Below are 20,113 nucleotides of genomic sequence, written 5' to 3'. Positions count from 1 at the left end.
AAATAAATTAATAGAAAAACAGCTTAATTGTTTTTTATTTTTTTTTTAACAATGAAAAACAGCTTGAGTTGAATTCTTTAATCTATTAGTGCAATGAAGATTAATTCTTTAAGGTTTGAAAGAAGTGCTAGTGAAGCCCAATTTACACTGTTAAACGTTTGAAACATAACCAACTCAGACTGCTGTTTGAGGAATCTTCCATGTCCATTTATGCTAGCAGTTTCTCAGCATGTTTAAATTTGACAGTGTTCATATTTGTAGATTACGTAATTTCCTAGGAAAACAAACTTCATGCACCCCAAATTCAAGACTCAAGAGTCAAAACCATGCTATTAAAAACTAGTAAAAATATGTACCAACCAATACAATCTTGACAAACTAATGACTTGGTTGATTGGATTCAATTACTTATTCTTCTTGTTTTACTATCCATAGATCCTCCTCGGATGTCTGATCAAACAAATATGTTTAAACAAACCAGGAAATTTGGCTTTGAATCACTTCCTCAAGTTAAAAGTACAGAAAATTGTAAATATGATGGGGGGAGGGAGCTACATTCTTTGTCTGGAAAAGAGTAGGGTGCTGAAGCAATTATTGTTGTCCTCAGGAGATGGAAAAACTCATTCTTTGAACTTCAGAAGCTACATGGAAACCGAAAAAATAAATCTTAGAAATCTGACTCCCTTGAGTATTTACAGTCCCTGGCTCTACCTTTCATCCTAACTAGTTCAGGACATACAACAAAGAGGTCTTCTGCATACCACTCCAAGAAACCAAATTAATGCTTGAAATACTGATATGTAATGCCCTTCTTTTCTGGGAAAGCAATATGAATTTCTCTCTAAATGGGCGGCATACAGCAAATCTGAAAAAGGACTAGGTCAGAGGAAAGGGAAAGTCAGATGATTAAGAAGACTATCTTGTCCTCATAACCTGGCAGCTGCTGATGAAGGTTCACGATTTTGCACTTGGAGGAGGTACTCTACTAGAATCATCCAAAGAGGCTGGTGCAGCAGCATTTTATCTGCTAGCAACTTCATCTGTTCCCTCTTCTGAGCCTATTTCATCAAATTTCCTCTTCTTTGTTGAAGAATCCGAATTATCCATGACGTTTTCCTGTTCCTTTCCTCCATTTTCTTCAGTCTCTTTCTCTTTCCCTTTCTCTGGTTCAAGTTCAACACTAGCAGGAAATAATGGAGGTTCTCTGCCACTCAATCGACAGAAAACTTTTTCAACTGTTTGACTTAATTCCTTTCCTATGCCGTTGTTATCCAAAATCAGCTCCCACACTGACTTGGAGGCTTTCTCAAGCACTGACGTTCTGCACAAATCAAACAAAACCCACAAAAAAGTTAGTTTGGAACCATGAATTTAAGCAAGTGGGTACCAGAAATGAATCAACTACTCTTTCCCCAAAATCATGATATATGGGGCAGACGCGAAAGTAGGCCTCGGTCTTCATTTAATTGCCACTAATGCATACTCAAAAGAACTATATTCTGTTAGCCAAAAAAGTGCGTGTGCGTGTGCATACACATATCGAATATCTTCAGAGACAACCGAGAACCAATATGGAACAACTATTTTTCCTCACAAAACCTTCTGGCAAATTCGCATCAGTCACTACATAGTTCCAAACTCATCTAAAAAGGTTAATAAATACAAAAACAACTCCGTGAAATCATTTTTACACTTTCAGTTTGGTGAGTACTGTCAGTTTAGAGGGTCAACATTTAAAGACAACTTAAGTTTTTACTAGAATCTAGGTAACCTCAGAGTCTTCAGATAACCCAGACACTTCCATAAAGGTGCAAGATATTGTTGCGTAACCAACTTTAAATGCAGTGATCATCAACACAAGCTTAGACAGTGCATGATACTTGCATTGTCAACATACAAAGCTGTACCAAACAAAATCGTGACTCTAGCAGCTTGTTTACTATAATCAAAGTGAAAAGCTGACCAACAAACATCATGCACCGTGTTTGGGTAACTGACATTGTGAACTCAACGAATAAGAGAGAGAACATAATGCAAAAATTTCAAAGAAGCTTTGTTTCTGAAATTAGGAAATTCGGCTAGTGCAGATTCATTGGTTGTCGCACCAATCACTTTTGAACATGAAGGCAATACAATATCAGCATGTAGCTAAGATAGGAATAAAAAGGTGTGAAAATTTTTGGCCATCTTAAACCGAGTCCGAATCTTTAACCTAACATTCCACAATGTTTAAAGTATAGATCAGAAGTGCAGAGATGACATTTTAAGCAATAGATACAGTAAAACACAAAAAACTGCCAAATCAGTTTTTGCGTTCGCTTTGTCTACAAATTCTACATTGCATAGGTTTATGATTAATTGAAGCCTCTCCAGTTATACTTTTTTTAACTAGTTCAACTGAGAGCCATTTCCAGGAGTGTTCAAAGTCAACAATAAAACTCCAATATCAGTAAGGTTATAGAAGTACTTTATTTATGCAAAATCAGCTATTAAACCAGGATAACTGATTACTCGGTAGAATGGTTCATGAAACTCAGCTGCTTCTTAGATATAGTAGCTTGCAGCTTGGCTTATGGAACTTTGGTTTCTCAAGCCAAAGCATAATTCATGTATATGTTCTACATTGATGCTCCAGCTTTCTTCCATAATTATCATAAATTTATACCCTTAGAATTTTCCCCTTTTTGCCAATAGAAAACAACAATACATATTCAATTCTTTGCTAAAATCAGCCTCAAGCAAATGCAAATTACTACAGCCACCAAATCATAAGCTAAATCCTACTCTTCCCTATAGAAAAAACCAAGCTTCCGGGGCAAGAGAGTACATTTGAAGCATCTACATTTCCTCCATAAGATGTTGTGTCTGAAAGATTTCATAGATAGAGGTCTCTAACAAATATTCCTCCCCTCCCATAACCAGTTAACGAGTGATCTATACTAAAGTTATATGAAAAGCTTGCATACTTGCATGGAAAACATTTTCTAGTTTACTGACATTATGGAATTCATCACTTTCAAAACCTAAAATTGTGTTATAGACATCACAGAAAATTGTAGAATCTGTAGAACATACCCTCATTCTCATTTGTGCTTCATCTCATTATGTATCAAAACTTCTAAAAGAGATGCTCAAAGATTTATTCCATACAGGATCCTGTAAAGAAATATTCTTTATACACTTCTGTTGCCCCACTAACGCCATAACTTACTCCCATAAGTTCGAAGTGTAAATGCCTTGAACCTATTTAAACATAGATGAATTTTTTAATAGGATTTCACCATGTCAGTGCTAAGAGTGATCGCAATCCCCCCCCCCCCCCCCAAAAAAAAAAGACACCGGCTAATTTTTGAACTTAACTCAAAGTTGGCCTAAATCCAGAGCAGAAACAGTTAACTTTGAGTTCAGTAATAAAATCGCAACCAAGGTGCAGTCCTTATGGAAATGAAAGAGAGGAGAAACTCTGAAGAAAACTTGCACATGATCAAGGTTTTTACCCGAGTCTGGCCCAACTTCACCATTATAAAGTTGAATGCAAGTATAAACCTATTCAGCATACTCCGTCCCATCAGGAAAGATTTTCCTTTCCAACCCCAAACATGAGGAGCACGAACACTACTACTTAATATCATCCAAATATCCTAACCCCATATTTGATTGTTTTTGCCTTCTTTCTGCCGTTTTCTCTCCTGACAATATTTTATTTTTGTTTTACAGGAAGCATCACTACATCAAGTACACTTCTCTTGTTTCCTACATCAATCCGAAGTGCTTCCATCATACTCTCTGCCCGTAGTCTTCCTGGTCCCCGGCTGAATAAAGGACATGAAATCTACTATGCAAACGAAAATGACAGAACCCAGTATGATCATTAAAGGTGGCTTACATACTTTCCTAATTGATAGCTGGTTACCAACTTTCGCATGAACAACATAGAGACTAATATACACCACTACTAAGACTACCAAAATCCAAGGTCATAGACCAAAGAATCTTCTAATGTAGAGCATTTACTTTACCATAATTGAAGGCATACTTAAAACAGCCAAAGTACCATATATTTCCTTTCTTCAATGCATATGCAGACACACACAAACAGAGTTTTAGAAAATCATGCGCATCTCATACAAAAGATAAATGAATTCTTCCGCGTGTTGATAAATACTTCAAAAACATGCTAACCAATTATGATCCCTAGGAACAACTCCAGCAAAGCAGGCGTCTTTAATGGGTTTTTGGCGGCTTCCCAATAGAGCCATGAAAATCAGTGTCATAAAGTTCAAAACTATGATTACTCAAAAATCCAAAGAAGCAACAATACCACAATTTTTGAAGCTCTAATAAATCTTTAGGCACATAAAACAACAAAAGCAAGGATATATAGTAAGTAACTCAAATTATTGCATCTAATTTTTATCAAATTTGAGTTTCAAAAGCATAAAAAGGCATCCAAACAAAATTAATCTAGTACAGAAAGTTGAAAACTTACTCAAGTTCTTGTCGAAGGGCATCAAAAAGCTCTCTTTTTGTCTGCTTCTCTGCCCCTGGAGTATTCAAAACTTTACTCTGCTCCACCATTTTCACTGTCGTATTCTTCAATTCTTCCTGAATAATTTCCAAAACGAAAAGCAAGAAAACCCGAATAAATAAGACAGCTTTTTGCTGAATTAATGATAACAATTGACAACCCTTTATACCAAACGAAGCGTCTTTTTCTGGGGTAACTAACATTGGCTTTGAGCTGAGTGATGATTTTCAACCGGATGGCGTCGATGGTTCCGTCGTTCATCAACGATTCCAATACGTCCTCCGGCGTGATTAGCTGCTGTTGAGACGATGACGATTCCATATTTTTTATTCTATTGATAAAACATGTAAATTTTTTAGGTTTATGACTAGATTTACGAGGTGGGAAACCGATTAGAGAAGAACTTGACGAGCCAAGGTTGACTCTTTTTCTTTTCTCGGATTGTTTTCCTGTTTGCTGATTATGCCTTTCTTGAAGAATAGTTTTATCTTCCACTTATCATCGTTCTAGGCGGAGCTAAACTGTGAAAGGAAAGTATAATGCTGAAGAGGTCCTTCAAGTTTTAAGATACTTCCATTTGAGTCCTCATAACTAATTTTCCTTGAAGGGCACAAATTTGAACACATTGGTACACATATTGTTTTTCTTTTTTTCTTTTTCTTATGAGAGAAGGAATAGTTTAGTACTTAAAAGTTTAACAATAATGTGTTGGATAGTTTTACTATGTGGATTAATATTAGATAAATTTACTTATACTTGTAATAGCGTACAAATTATGCATGCTTTATTCTAGCTTTTATCTCATTTTACTTTCTTGTAAAGAAATTAGTTTGTAGATTGTATTCATAATTCGTCTTAGGTAAATGCTTGGCAATTATCGTGGCTATAATTTTTTGCTACCAGTAAGCTTTTTTCACATTTATGATGGGGAATGTACTTTCACTATGCTTTGCAATTTGATAACCTTTACAAACTATCAAAATTATGTAGTTTTTCTTCCTAATAAGCTTTCATAGATATGTTCATTTTCTTTTGTGTTTATTTTGAAATTATAGACGTATTTTCATTTTAAAAAAATAGATACTGTTGGATTGTGCGGTGGCTCTCAAATTTGCACTGATCAAGGCAAGAGAGAAACAGTGAAAAAGGATCAGAGTGGGAATACCACAACAATTGGAAATGATACGAGCCAATAAATCTAAAGATATTAGGCGCTATTTGATATCCCAATTTAACACTTAAACTTAATGGATTTAAATCTTAACATATTCAAATGCGTTGATAACAAAAAAAAATATTTTAATTAATAAAATGACACTGAATTTTCTAGGCAAAACTTGCTCCAAAAAAAAGGTGATAAACTATTTACTTATCATTTAACATGACATTCACTCAAATGTATCAGATTAATATACTTAACAATTTAGTATTTGTTTGACAACATAAAAAAAAGTGCTGAAACTGAATTCATTCAGACATTCAGATGTTTTGGGTGTTTAATAAATAAAAATTCATCTGCTGAACTTATTAAGTGGTGCTGAATTTGTATGTATTTTTTTTAGCACCAGAATCGTAACTGAATGTTTAGTTTGATAAGAATGAAGAGATTTACTTCAACTACTTTATCTTATCTACCAAATCTATCATTGTTTGTTAATTACCTTCAAAATCCTTATCTAATTAAACAACCTAATATTTTCTATTCAAAATCCTTATCTAATTAAACAACCGATATTCTCTATCTAATAGCTTTCTACTTCTATTTTCTCCCTATTTAATGACTTTTACAATTTTTTCATGCTCCTCACATCTGTTTACTCCTTATCTTTTTCCATCTGCAAATGATTATTGGTTTCAACAATATGATGATGATGATGCCATAATACAAAATGGAGAAGAGGTCGAAGATGACGAGACAAATGAAGAAGTAGGAGAAGGATCCAGCCACGCTAGTCAATTATTCATGCATAACCTACGTGAAGAAATTACAAACAATCGTTTCTAAATTTTTTAGGTCAAATTTATATGTTATATGAATTATTGGATTGTAATGTTTCTTTTAATGTTTTCATAATATATTTCTTATTTTATATTAATTTGATTTAAAAATAAATATTATCATTTTCATACCTAACAATTTTAAGTTAATTAAATCATAGGTTCTATTTCCTTTTTGGATTAAAAGATAGAAGGGCAAAATTGTACAATTTAGCTTATTAAGCATTAAGTTATAAATGTTTATCAAACAGTATAAATAGGTTCAGCATTAAGATTCAGATATTCATATATCTCTTTTCAGGGCTTAAAATTCAGCAAATTAATTGTTTCAGTATTCAATATTCAGAATTCAAAATTTAGAATTCAGATTCAGTTTTATCAAACAGAGCCTTAGTAAGTTAATAGATTCAAACTTTAGATTTTAATTTTCAATTTTCAAACTTTAATTTTATTAAAAGCACCCTTGGAATGTTCTTGCACATGGAAGACATCTATAGTTTTCGTTCACTGTTTATGAAATGCTCGTTTGTTTTGTCCAGGACTAAAAATATTAATAGAAATAACAACATTAGCAATTATGCTCTAGGCCTATCTTTTGACGAGGAGCAGGTTAACTCTCAGTGTCATAGTGCACTTTTGTATAACTCTAATTAAGTCTTTGTGAGTAAGGGTGCAAATGATTGAGTTGCTCGCGAGTAGCTCGACTTGAGCTCCGTCAATATCAAGCTCGAGTCGAGTTCGAGCTGACCAAGTCGAACTCGAGTTCAAAGATATTTAATTCGTTAGTTCGCAAGCCGATTCGATTATATTTTTTATTTTTTATTTTAATAATAAAATTACATATATATTCCTAATATTTTATTATTTATTTAAAAAATTATTATTTTATTTATTTTCAAAAAATAAAATAATAATTTTTTTTAAAACTCGAGCTCGACTCGAATTTGAGTTTCATAAAACTAAGTTGAGACTTGACTCAATCAGGTCAAAGTTCGACTTGACTCAATTCGTTTGTACTACTATTTATGAGCGCCCTTAGATTGTTCTCGCACATGGAAAACATCCATAGTTTAAGTTCAGTATTTATGAAATGTTCATTTGTTTGTCAAGGACTAAAAATATTAATAGAATTACCAACATTAGCAACTATGCTCTAAGTCTCTCCTTTGATGAGTAGTGGATTGACCCTCAGTGTCATAGTACACTTTTGTATAGTTCTAATTGAGTCTTTGCTTACTAAATGTATAGTTCATACATATGTTAATAAAATTACCTATCGTTTCCCAAAAAAAAAAATTTTTAGTCAACCATTCTTCTAAAAAATAATAGATACACACTAAAACAAGTATTATTAGAATAGCATATAAGAAAAGTGCTAAGCAAAAATGATTACATTAACTACCCTTCTTGAGAAAGGTTGGGTTGTCTAGTAAAGTAAGAGGAATTGTAAAGAAGATATTTTAAAATTCAAAACCTCCCATTAAAAACAAAAAAAAAAAAAACTTCTTAATCTATAAGTGGAAGTATCTTTACGGACAGGAGTAGTATTAAAGACAAGGGATGTGCTTTTATTCTAAAGTATGTTTTCCTCATCTATGCGTGTTTAACAAATCCCTTTTAAGACTTAATGAATTATTGTATTTCAACCCAAACAAAACTTTCAAATTTTCCATAAGCTAATGTAGGTGTATAAATCTCTTTTAAAATTATGATTGCTTCCCTAACTAAATAAAATACATAGGAAATACTCTACTAGTAAAAAAAAAAAAAAGGTAAAGCACATGTTTTAAGTAAATAAGACATGTGATTCTTAGAATTTCTACAAAATCCCTTGTACTTAACCAAATTTTAAATTCTTTTAGGTTGAAAACAGGAGGTTTTCTTGACCATTCTCCTCTTGCCCTTATATCCCTCACATCAATTTTCCTCATGTAGGGCAAATTTCACATGCAAACGAAACTAGTAATTAATTAAATCAAAAACTTATTTAATAAATAAACAAAGTACTAATAAAACCCAAAAAATAAATAAATAAACTAGCTAAGGACTAACCAAACAATTAAACTTCGAAAACTGGGCCGGGATCATCTTGTGGCCCAAACACCTATACCCTGCACAAGGCCCAAATGCATTTCAGAAAATTATAAACCCTAACTCCCTCCTCCAAGTGAGGCCTAACCTCCCAAAGCTTCCGACTTTCCCAAACAATCCATGGCGGGAGGAAAGATAAAGAAAGAAAAGCTCCGTAACGGCAGCGCCGGTGGCGGTGGCAACCCACACTTCCAAGGTGGGATACCATTCCACAAGTCAAAGGGTCAGCACATATTGAAAAACCCACTTCTAATCGACTCTATTATCCAAAAATCCGGCATCAAACCCACTGATGTCATCCTCGAAATCGGTCCCGGTACTGGTAATCTCACGAAAAAGCTTCTGGAAGCTGGAAAATCAGTCATCGCCGTAGAAGTTGACCCCCGTATGGTTCTTGAACTGCAAAGAAGGTTTCAAGGAACCCCTTTTTCTAGTCGACTCAAGGTATATCATAACAGAAATGGATTCTGGTGAAGTTTCTTTTTCGTTAATTCAATGTTTAGTGTTTGAGATTTCAACTTTGTTGGAATGCATGTATAAATCGTTCGATTTGTTTGAGGAGACTATGATTAGTTTAAGGAATCATGGGACGACGGAGCAGTAGTAGTTCGAGGTACGGGCAATGTCCGGGACACCACCTGACGGATAAATGGAAAAAACAGAAATGTTTAAGGAATCATATAAATTAATTAGATAATGGGGTCATTTTCATAAATTGAAAACATTTTTGGGAAAAACTTTGAACAGGGGTGAGTTAAGTTTCACAGTTCATGAAAAGGGCTTAACTTTTTGCTTAATGTCTAGTAAAGCCATCGCCTTGATTAGGAATTGAGCAAAAGGTTAGCCCTCATAATGGAAAATTTTGCAATAACTTTGGACAGTAAATAATTGTGAAACGTTCAATCTTGTACTATATAGTGTATGCTATGTTTCTGCAGCTATATAGTGTATAGTCTGCTCATTTCTCTGGGTTCTCATAGCTGATTCTCTATGCATTTAATGGTGCAGGTTATACAAGGGGATGTTCTTAAGTGTGAACTACCTTACTTCGATATATGTGTGGCAAACATCCCATATCAAATATCGTCTCCACTCACTTTCAAATTATTATCACATCGTCCGTTGTTCAGGTGTGCTGTAATAATGTTCCAGAGAGAATTTGCAATGAGGCTTGTTGCTCAGCCTGGTGATACTCTATATTGTCGCCTCTCAGTGAACACACAATTATTGGCCCGCGTTTCTCATTTACTGAAAGTAGGGAGGAATAATTTTAGGCCTCCACCGAAGGTTGACTCTTCTGTAGTTAGAATAGAGCCTAGGAAACCTCTTCCTCCTGTGAACTTCAAGGAATGGGATGGTTTAGTTCGAATATGTTTCAACCGGAAGAACAAAACTCTAGGTTCTATTTTTAGACAGAAGACTGTCCTGTCGTTGCTTGAAAAGAACTACAAAACCTTGCAAGCATTACAGCTATCCCATGAAGGTTCTTCCGATGATACTGAGATGGTTTTGGCTGTATCTGCTTTGGGAGATACGTTGGAAGACTTGAGCATGGATGTTGATGATGGAAGAGATGATGAGGAAATGGAGGTGGATGATGGAAGTGCAAAAGGATCTGAATTTAAAGAAAAGGTTTTAAATGTATTGAAGCAAGGAGATTTCGAAGAGAGAAGATCCTCAAAACTTACACAAACAGATTTCATGTTCCTCTTATCTCTATTTAACAAGGCTGGAATCCATTTTTCTTGATCCAAGCACCAGCTGCTCATGCTACATGTTTTGAGTGATTTTCTCTGCATTTTATCCACGTCCAATTTTGTTTTGTTTTTGCTCTCTTTCTTTTTTGGTAAGCATTGTAGAGATGAGGGGTATGTGTCCCAACTTTAACTTCTGTGAGAGTTTCTACGCTGTAATATATCGGGAATATGTTGTGCAATTGCGTTTCTCCCTCTCAATCTTCTGCTCAATATCTTGTGCTTAAAAGCTACTAAAAATTTCCTCCTTATTCTTGTTCTGCCCAAAGGAAACTGATTAGTTGAGGACATGGACAAAAACTAATGAGATGATGGCGGAGAATGCGTTTCAAGACTACATGGAAATGGTTCATATATGTTTGCAAGTATTGACAAATCCTTAATTTTGGTTCTATCCATTTCATGAGAGCTTGATCTGAAACCAGGATGCTAGCTCACGTTTACTGGGGAGTGGAGAGGTTTACTATAAACTATAAAGTACGCTAGACTGCAAATTAGCCACCAGCTCATTATTTCTATTATTTCTGGTCCTTCACTGACCAGAATTATACAATTTCAAGCATAGTTTCTCAAAAGATAAATGCAGGGGGCTTGGTATCCTGCATAAAGTAACAAGCTTTTGACAGGAGAATGGCATAAAAGTTAAGGTCTAATCAAATCTATGGACTCAAACCAACAATTTTTAACAGAGACGAGTTTATTACACCAAAATTGTTGCTTCTGCTCATGCATTTTGCCTACCATGTAAAGATCCAGAACAAAAATGTCAATAGTGGATTTGTTTCCAAGCACTCTAAAACCATAACCACTAAAATTGCTTCAGTACATCACCTGACCGTATAATACATTGCATCACTTGGATTGTAATAAACTAGACGTCCAGTGATACATTTCTCCTATGTACTTGACAAAACCAACTTTTTTTGAACCACACCAGCTTATAAGCTACAAAATTTTGGAGAAGGGATTACAATCTAATGCCTCCTCATCCATGGGATTATTTCCAACTGAAATTAACTGCTTAACACCGCAGAAGTAGGTCGTTAAAACAACTGTTAACGTGTCAGCTGAAATTCCACCAGAATGTGAGAGTAGCAACCACCATCTCATTGTTTTAAAAGATGCTGTATCCGGCATCATCACTCTGAGAACAAGTACTGAGATCTGAACTTCCTTTACAGTTCATCTTCATCTTTGTCAAGGGAAGCTGACAAATAGCTCAAAATGAAGTCGTCAATATCCCCTTCGAGAACAGAATCAGCATTTGAAACTTTATAACTTGTCCTGTGATCCTTAACCATGCGATAAGGCTGCAATATAAGTAGTAAACGAGTGATAAAGGTGGCCATTCCTGGAGTAAATTTAGGAATTGCATCAAACAAGATTGGTTTTAATGCTTACATGGAGCACATAAGAACGTATTTGGTTACCAAAGGTATTTTCAGCAAGGGATTGTGTATGCTGCGCATTCATTTGAGCTTGCCGAGCCATCTCAAGTTTGTCCAAGCGGGACTGAAGTACTGCCATGGCAGAAGCCTTGTTTGAATGTTGTGACCTGTCATTTGAATAAAGAACAAACAGTCAGGAAGAAAACTTGCAACTTAAAAACAAAAGAACAAAATGTGTATCCTGTACCTTTCATTCTGGCAAGTTGCAGTGATCCCTGTTGGAATATGAGTTATCCTGACAGCACTGTCAGTTGTATTAGCATGCTGACCACCAGCTCCACCAGAACGGAATCGTTCAATTCGGAGATCAGATTCCTTAATCTGATAATGAGAAAGTCCTTCTCCAAGAATTGGTATAACAGCAACGGCAGCAAATGAAGTATGCCGGCGATTTGCGCTATCAAATGGTGAGCAACGAACCAACCGATGTGCTCCATCTTCTGCTTTGGCATATCCAAATGCGTTTTCACCATCAACTCTGATGGTTGCCCGCTAAAGAACAAAGGCCAGACAAAGGTCAGATTATGCTTTGACCAGGCAAATTGAACAATCAAATGGAAAAGATAGTACAGGATCCCTAGCTCAAGCACTGGAAGCCTTGTATAAATAAACATACTGCAGGGTGATTCGACCTTCATTATTTGAATCTAGTCATTCATCTGATACATCTAGAACATATTTTGAGGCAACAAATCATCTATTTACAGTGGGCTAGACAAAGAATGAACTATCCTAAAATAAGGGGACTACTAATGATAACTTGTGGTGCAACAAAGCCCAGGGTTACAATGGGAAACACAAGTCATGAAGCCAGCCCTAAGCACTAAAAGTTTTATTCTCCAAATTTTATTATATACACCTCAAATTGTTCCAAATTAGTGAAGCTTATCCTTAGAACACTCACTCCTTTGTCAGAGGAGCCAAGCGCCTATGCCTCATACCAACAGACTTTCTTATCCACAATTCAGCTACAGCAAGGTGCAAAGACACACGCCCACATATTTATCATCCTTAATGTCTATGTTAAGCAATACGTAAGCATATATTAGAGTAACTTTACCCATTTCACCATTGAAATTGGCTTGTCTCTGATTGGAAAGTAATTTATGGCAGATTAGTTTCCTACTATATATGCATGAAACAGGAATCTTGCCTTTATGCAAAATTGTTTTGGCTATTGCATTCGGGATAATAACCAGTGGCTTTACATGTATATTAAACAAGGAAACGTTTCAAATACCATTGCAAATGTAGCAAAGAATGACAAGGGATAGCCAATGACACCAATTGATGGGGGGTTTCAGATCCTTTAAATATAACTCATCAATTTTTGCTACATCTGAATTTTCCTAAAAAACCATAATCATGCAAACCACGTGATGCTGTGGAATCTGAAATCTATTGTTCTATTTTATGCTACGATCAAGATGTGCTCCTAAAAATGTACAGCAAGCAAAAAGAAAGCAAAGATCATGAGATTATGCACCTTGATTCCCGCAATCTCACCAGGCATTTCGTCCACTACAGTAACCCTGTAACCTCGACGCTGAGCCCACTTTTTATACATCTGCATGACCATTGAAGCCCAATCCATGCTCTCAGTACCACCAGCTCCAGCTTGTACCTAGACTTAACAACGATATTCAATGATGAATTATATATTTGATGCACACATATGCAGAAAATGCTAGAGGTAGAGAAAGGAGGACCAGTGAAGCAGTAAAGAATAAAACGTAAAATCATCCTCAGATTGATCAAACAAATAACATCTCCTTAAATTGATAACCAATACAAGCACTGGCTGGACTACCTCTATGAAACAAGAGCAAGAATCATGCTCCTCCACCAATAAAGCTTCTAACTCCTTCTCTTTTACACTTCTTCTCATCTGAATCAAAGCTTTCACCGCTTCCTGCATAGAAGATTTATATATAAGACATTGCCAGCATCTACCACAACCATTCATCTAAATTTTAGACGAAGCTTATGTGGTTATCTCTAGTAGTGGTACAATTGTTTCCAGGCAGTCAGAAGAAGGCTTCATTCAGTGGAGTACAAATGTCATTATTGGAAAATATTGCACAAAGAAAGTTACACTCAAACTAATTTGTTAAAGATGACATATATAAAAGGGAAGTTCGTGGAGAACTAAGACTAGATGCCAAAAGGTGTACACGCCTAACAAAGAAAGCATTGAGGGCCCACCAATTCCAGCTCTGGATCATTCTCCTCATGAGATAGCTTTATCATGTCAATATGTTCAAGCAGTTCTTGTTCAAATTTCTTGACTTCATTCATTTTCCCGGTAAGCAAACCATGCTCACGGCTTATCTTGCTTGCTTGAATTGGATCGTCCCAAAGGTCTGGCTTATCCAATTGGAAAGATAACATCCTCACCCTTACGAGTAAGTTTTTCCACTACAACCACGGGTAAAAAAATGCAGTGAAGAACTTTAAATTATTACGTCCAAGAAACAAAAATAATATAAGAAAATGCAGTATCTGAATCAGTCAAGCTATCCCCACCGAAACATGATTGCTCAGAGAAGAGCTAACTGGATTTTCATTCTCTTAATCCATTTCATATGCATAGCAATTCACTTTTACTATGACGAAAACAAATATTAGACGGTTCTCTAAACATACAAAATACAAAATTACACAATTTCAGCAACTCATTGGATAAACAGCTAATCATAAACAATGTGTTCGGATTGGCGTATGTTTATGCGAACCTCCAGGATGCATGCCAAGCGAAATCCAACATTTGAAATACAACAAATGCTGCACTATGATAACATAACAGCACAAACACCTTCTCATTGCTCAGGTTAAAACATACCCAAATGATGCAAGAGAACCAAATGGAACCAACCCCAAAACTGGCCAAATTGACAGACAATACAAGCCATAAACTTGATGACCTCTTATTACTAAAGTTGAAATTTTTATTGCACAAATGAAGCAAGTTTTTCCAATGCGATATTTACATACAAGTCCATATATTTACAGTTATACCTTCAGGCGTTTCTTGATAAGATGAATGGACTGAGCAATTGCAGAGGCATGGCTCTTCCAATCACTCTCATCTTCATCAAGTATAGTCCAATTATTAGCTATAATACCATCCACAGTAAGCCCATCTGAAGTTGAGGGCTCAATAGCAGTCTGGGACTGAGAACCATAAAAACGTCCATTACAGAAAATCCCAGATGGGATTTCCAATCTTTGAAGCGATGATGAAGAGAACCCACTATTCTTTTTCCCCAAAAAACCATATCCAGAAGGCAAAATTGAGTGATTTTGGCTTGAAGTGTAGGAATTGTGAGACTTAGATTGAGTCAGAGAGGAAAGAAGTTGGAAACAGAATTGGGGTTTGAACAGGTGGTTTTGTTCATGAAATGCTGATCGCTTCAGTATCAAAGATATCATCTTTGGTCATATGAATCGGTGCTGTGGAGTCTGCAAGTTGTTTACGCGTTCAGCATAAAAATTGCTATGGCACCGGGGTGTTTAAGGCTTTTTTCGGGCCAGGTGTTTAAAGATTTTGGACGGCATTTCAGCTCATCGAATAAGTCGATCCTAGTCTACAGTTTTCAAATGTTTTGAAAATTTTATTTTAGTTTTGGCTATGAAAAATCTTACCGTGTATAAAGGGAGAAAAAGTGGTATGGTGAAATACACGGAACCCTATAATTTCGCGAGAAGACACGGAATCCCCCTATCATTTAAAAACATGCACATAAACGCTCTAAACTTCATAACTAAAGTGAAAATAGACCTATAACCGGCTGAGCGAACTACTGATGATGAGTCTGCGAGATTCTTTTGAAAAGATCGTGAGTTTCATTCCCAAACTACCCTTCAGTTGCTATATAGAAAGTACTACATATTAGGGGAGAATAGATTTGAAACTATCAAAGAGTGAAAGGAAAAAGGGAGAAGATCTACTTCTGGGTATATCGAAGTCGCCATGTCCACTTCTGTAAATTTTGGAGGAGGTTTGACAGATCTAAGGTATGAATGGTCTCGGTGCTTCTGCAAGAAAAGAGCAAAAATCAAGATCGTGGAGTCCAACAAACCCTCAAAAGGTAGGCTGTATTACATTTGTGAAGATCAATCCTGCTCCTTTTGGGCATGGTGCAATCCTCTAAGAAGGGATGGAATGAGCAATGAATGTACTAGTCAAAGTCCAGAAACAAGATTAGACGAAAGTTCTGGGTTCTCTTTAAGAGTGAACAGTAATGAAGGTATGCTGGCTGTGAACAATGGTGACATTTTGTTAGGGCTACATGCAAAGTTGAGCACGGTTGAAGGCACTATGGGGATGTTGAAAGTGATAATGATTTTGTCTCTTATTATTTGTTGTTTATCTCTAGTTATTGCTGCTTATAGAAAATAGTAATTTGGTTAGTGGCAGCATAATGATGTACCAAATAATGTAATGATTTTAGTTTATGAAAAAATTTCAAATTTTGTCATGGTTTGTATTCCTGTCTGAAAGAAATATAATTACCATATAACATGTTTACTCATGAACCAACTGTAATTTGGATAGTCATAATATGATAACCACAATTCAATATATGACATTACAAAAAAGAGCAATAATGCCAATAATGTCATTACAAAAAAGAGCATCACTTACAAAATATGTTAATCCATTATACAATATCTCCTCTAAAGATAGCATATATACCATTACAACTTGTTTACATGGACACAAGTCCTAAAAATAACATTCATGATCCTAATTTTTCTTAAATCTTTTGGATCGAGAACTGGGGTTGTTATCAGTAACTGCAGTAGTGCTGCTTTGCTGAGATGCTTGATGCACTGGTGCTTCTCTGGTTGGGGCTGAAGTGGAAGCTGTTGTTGCCCCTCGCTGGGTATTGCTTGCTGGAACTTGCAACCAGAGTCAAAAATTTATTGCTGGAATAATTATCAAGAGTACATAGTGCAAGAAAAATTCAAGTACTTAAATGTACCTTGTACAACTTGGATTTGGGATTAGGAGGTTCCTTACAAGTTCTCCTATTATGGCCAACTTTTAAACATCTCTTATAGTATACTGGCAACCCCTTTTTGGAAGCTCTTTGTGGATCTCTCGGTTCATCCGGACCTCTTATCCTAAGTTTTTTAGGCCTCCCAGGTTGTTTCTTAACAAATGGTGGATTTAACAGCTGCATTCCACTATCAATCCAGTGTTCTTTGGATGGAACAGCTCCAATGCTATAAGCATATGCCCTCAAGTATGCCTTTTTACTATAGCACTCATCGACATAGTTTTCAACCTTCATCTGCATGTTTTGAATAGCAGAAATAGCATGCACACATGAAATTCCAGTCAACTAGAATACACCACATAAACAGCTTCTATGTTGCAAGTTCACAACAGAGGTTCTGTTGAAACCATCAACCTCAAATGATTCAATACCATGAAATACAGCAATACAATGTCTGCTCTTTGCTACACTTTTGGCTAGCTTCTCAACAATGTTTGGACACAATCTGCCTCCATATTTCTCCATGCCTTGCCTCTTCAATATCAATCGTTGCATTAACTTTCTTCTGAAAATTTCAAGAAAAGTCACAATTGGCTCGTCTCTTGCTTTTAAAATGTAGTTGTTGAAACTCTCATTCAGGTTGTTGACTGAAATATCAATCTTAGCAGCCATTCCATAATGTGCTCTAGACCACAAGTGATACGGCAGTCTTTTTAACCAACCAGCAGCAGTAAGGTTCTCTCTATTTTGTGGCTGAGCTATCTCCAAAGCATTCAATGCTCTCTTGAAATCATCAACATTAGTTGTTGATGCAGTAGTCCAAAACAATTTCCTCAGTTCACTGTCTTTGAATTTTGCCTTAAAATTCTCAAACAGATGCTTAAGGCAAAATCTGTGTTCTGCACCAGGAAATAGCTTCTCTATAGCATGTACCAGTCCTTTTTGCCTGTCAGAAATGAAGGTATAAGGCACTACATTACCCCTTCCAATATGAGTAATCAGTTATTTCAAAAACCAAGTCCAGCTATTATAGTTTTCTGCTTCAACAATGGCAATGGCTATAGAAAACATATTGTCATTCCCATCCCTTCCAAGTGCTGCTAACAGCTGACCTCCAAAGGGCCCCTTCAAAAAGCAACCATTTAGGCCAATGATTGGTCTACAACCTGCAAGAAAACCCTTTTTAAGAGCACCTAAGCCATAGAACAGCCTTTGAAATGTTGCCCTTTTCTCAATAGACCTCCTGTCTATTTGTATAGCTATATGACTGCCTGGATTTGACTGTCTAACCGTGGCAGCATAATCCCACAGCCGTTCATATTGCTCCATATCACAACCTTTGATTGCCTCTCTGGCCTTCCTCTTGGTCCTGTATGCTTTTTTGCTACTTATATTAACCATGAATCTTCTTCTGGCATCATTAATAATGCCATCCAAGCTGCAATTAGGGTTATCTCGAACCTTCTCTTGAAACTTTCTGCTCAGATAAGTCGAGGTTGCATGCTTGTTAGTGTACTCTCTGCCGCAATGGTGCTCTCCTTTTAGTGTTTTGATCTGAAAAGTATCAGTCCTATTAATTCTGCTTGCATGAATCCTCCAAGAACATCTTTTTGCACATTTCGCAGTTATCCTCCAACTGTCATTGTTGACATATAAAACTTAGTATCCTTCTCTAATGTTCCATTCCATAAGTACTTCTCTAAATTTTGTTAAATGAGTGAATTTTTTTCCAACCTTTAATTCAAATTTTGGCTTGTTAAACTCCACTGAAGCATTGAAATATGAGTAGTTAGGCCCATTTTCATCACCAGAATATAGGAAGTCTTCATCTGTAGTCACAGGTTCATTCCATTCCTCACTGTCAGGGCCAATAGGTTGGTCTCCTCCATGCTGATACTGTGTTGTGGACTCCTCGCCTTGTGCTTCCTCATGTTGTTGCTGTTGCTCATTCAAGTCTTCAGTTTACTGATGTTGTGCTGTGGACTCCTCACCTTGTGGTTGCTGATGTTGTTGCTGCTGCTCATTCAAGTCACCAATTTGCTGATTTGTTTGAGGTACAGTTGAACCAGCAGTTGCAAAGATGTCCTCATCTTCTGCAAATTCTAGACCCTCTCTCAACCAATCCGGATCAAGTTCTTCGTTTCCATCACTGTGGTGATGCTGTTCATTATTAACTTGATTCTTCTCAACAGAGGTTCTGTCAAAGTTACAGTGCTGTTCATTGTTGACTTGATTGGTCTCAACAAAGGTTCTGTGAAAGTTACATTGATTTTCACATTCTTCTTTACTTTGGTTCACTGAAGAAACCTCTTGCTGGCTGTCGACAGCATCTATTCTGGTTGTTTGCTGAAATAATTTTCTGATAGTTTTTCTAGCTGTTCTCTTCACAGGTTGCATCACAGTTTGTCTCTTTCTCGATGGAGTTTTACCACCCTTTCTTATGTTTTTCTTAGTTGGTTCGAAGGGATTTTGTGTGCCATCATTAGTTTCTACAGCAGTTGGGCCATCTAAATCATTTTCTTGCCCTCTTGCATCACCAACATATGGTTCAAAACCAGTCAGATCAACAGGATTTTGTGAAGCTCCAGCACCTTTTCTAGTCAGATCTAAATTTATCTCTAAAAAACCTTCATTGTACGGTAAAGCAAGTGGACCATCATTCGTCACTCTTTCGAATAAGAGCTTACCATCCGGTGAGACAATTTTGAGAGGGCTCTGACCTGCCTCTACATATATATGCATATAAGGAAACCCTTCATAATAGGTAGTCAACAATTCTATGTTCACGTTATCATTTATTAGGATAACACCTACATCCACATCATGATCTGGAATGGAATACCAAAATTTTGCACATGCCGCTTCCTTTTCAATTTTGGAGTACAGGTTCAATAATGAAAATGTTGATAACTCATGAGGGTCGCAATTGTGAAACACTCTCACTAAATCACTTGTATATCTAATATTGGGATGATGTATAAACCGCCCACCATAGTGCATGTGGATATCCACTGCCCTAAAAGGATCTGACATGGTCCCTGTGAGGACCCGAAAATTTTGCTTATTTTATTTATTTTATTGGCTCAAATAAGTATTTACTCATCCGATTTCTCCGATTATTATTTTCTAACCTTTTTAGGCCTAATGAAATGTATCCATAGTTTAGTTATATTTTTAAAGCGATTCGTTTCGAAATTTAATTTCTGAAGGCTCGTTAGGTGAAAATAGTAAATACGCGACTGGAGTAAATAATCGATTCGAGAAATTACATATATTTTGAATTTATTT

At 36.1% G+C, this 20,113-nt stretch overlaps 3 protein-coding genes across 4 annotated transcripts; 1 reads left to right on the top strand and 2 right to left on the bottom strand.

The window, feature by feature from the left end:
- Positions 1-611: 611 nt before the first annotated feature.
- Positions 612-5,019, bottom strand: LOC113732955 (uncharacterized). Its single transcript, XM_027259020.2, has 3 exons — positions 4,730-5,019; positions 4,490-4,605; positions 612-1,321 (listed from the first exon to the last, which is right to left on the bottom strand). The coding sequence occupies exons 1-3, from the start codon at positions 4,847-4,849 to the stop codon at positions 1,021-1,023; spliced, it is 537 nt and encodes a 178-aa protein (XP_027114821.1). The 5' UTR covers positions 4,850-5,019; the 3' UTR covers positions 612-1,020.
- Positions 5,020-8,672: 3,653 nt separating this feature from the next.
- On the top strand, positions 8,673-10,553 carry LOC113732954 (ribosomal RNA small subunit methyltransferase). Its single transcript, XM_027259019.2, has 2 exons — positions 8,673-9,061; positions 9,626-10,553. The coding sequence occupies exons 1-2, from the start codon at positions 8,738-8,740 to the stop codon at positions 10,364-10,366; spliced, it is 1,065 nt and encodes a 354-aa protein (XP_027114820.1). The 5' UTR covers positions 8,673-8,737; the 3' UTR covers positions 10,367-10,553.
- Positions 10,554-11,122: 569 nt separating this feature from the next.
- LOC113732953 (peptide chain release factor PrfB2, chloroplastic-like) lies at positions 11,123-15,387 on the bottom strand. Of its 2 annotated transcripts, XM_027259017.2 has the most exons (7): positions 14,838-15,387; positions 14,025-14,237; positions 13,630-13,731; positions 13,306-13,443; positions 12,007-12,311; positions 11,773-11,926; positions 11,325-11,681 (listed from the first exon to the last, which is right to left on the bottom strand). In XM_027259017.2, the coding sequence occupies exons 1-7, from the start codon at positions 15,249-15,251 to the stop codon at positions 11,547-11,549; spliced, it is 1,461 nt and encodes a 486-aa protein (XP_027114818.1). In that variant the 5' UTR covers positions 15,252-15,387; the 3' UTR covers positions 11,325-11,546. The 2 variants fall into 2 exon arrangements, with proteins under 2 accessions (XP_027114819.1, XP_027114818.1); XM_027259018.2 differs by lacking the exon at positions 14,025-14,237 and having other exon boundaries at positions 11,123-11,681.
- Between the last annotated feature and the right edge of the window lie 4,726 nt (positions 15,388-20,113).

This window comes from Coffea arabica, chromosome 2e (genome assembly GCF_036785885.1).
Source record: "Coffea arabica cultivar ET-39 chromosome 2e, Coffea Arabica ET-39 HiFi, whole genome shotgun sequence".
Lineage (NCBI taxonomy): Eukaryota > Viridiplantae > Streptophyta > Magnoliopsida > Gentianales > Rubiaceae > Coffea > Coffea arabica.
Note: the sequence above shows the minus strand (reverse complement) of the source record. Positions and strands in the feature narration are given on the sequence as shown.

Bases quoted from the DNA above. Each gene is read 5' to 3' on its own strand.
- LOC113732955 (XM_027259020.2), bottom strand. From the start codon at position 4,849: ATGGAATCGTCATCGTCTCAACAGCAGCTAATCACGCCGGAGGACGTA. The intron at 4,606-4,729 runs GTTAGTTACCCC...GAAATTATTCAG, and splicing joins TCACTCAGCTCAAAGCCAAT to GAAGAATTGAAGAATACGAC. The intron at 1,322-4,489 runs GTAAGTTTTCAA...TGATTTGTGCAG, and splicing joins GCCCTTCGACAAGAACTTGA to AACGTCAGTGCTTGAGAAAG.
- LOC113732954 (XM_027259019.2), top strand. From the start codon at position 8,738: ATGGCGGGAGGAAAGATAAAGAAAGAAAAGCTCCGTAACGGCAGCGCC. The intron at 9,062-9,625 runs GTATATCATAAC...TTAATGGTGCAG, and splicing joins CTTTTTCTAGTCGACTCAAG to GTTATACAAGGGGATGTTCT.
- LOC113732953 (XM_027259017.2), bottom strand. From the start codon at position 15,251: ATGATATCTTTGATACTGAAGCGATCAGCATTTCATGAACAAAACCAC. The intron at 14,238-14,837 runs GTATAACTGTAA...CCGTGGTTGTAG, and splicing joins TTATCAAGAAACGCCTGAAG to TGGAAAAACTTACTCGTAAG. The intron at 12,312-13,305 runs GTGCATAATCTC...TTTGTTCTTTAG, and splicing joins GTGAGATTGCGGGAATCAAG to CGGGCAACCATCAGAGTTGA.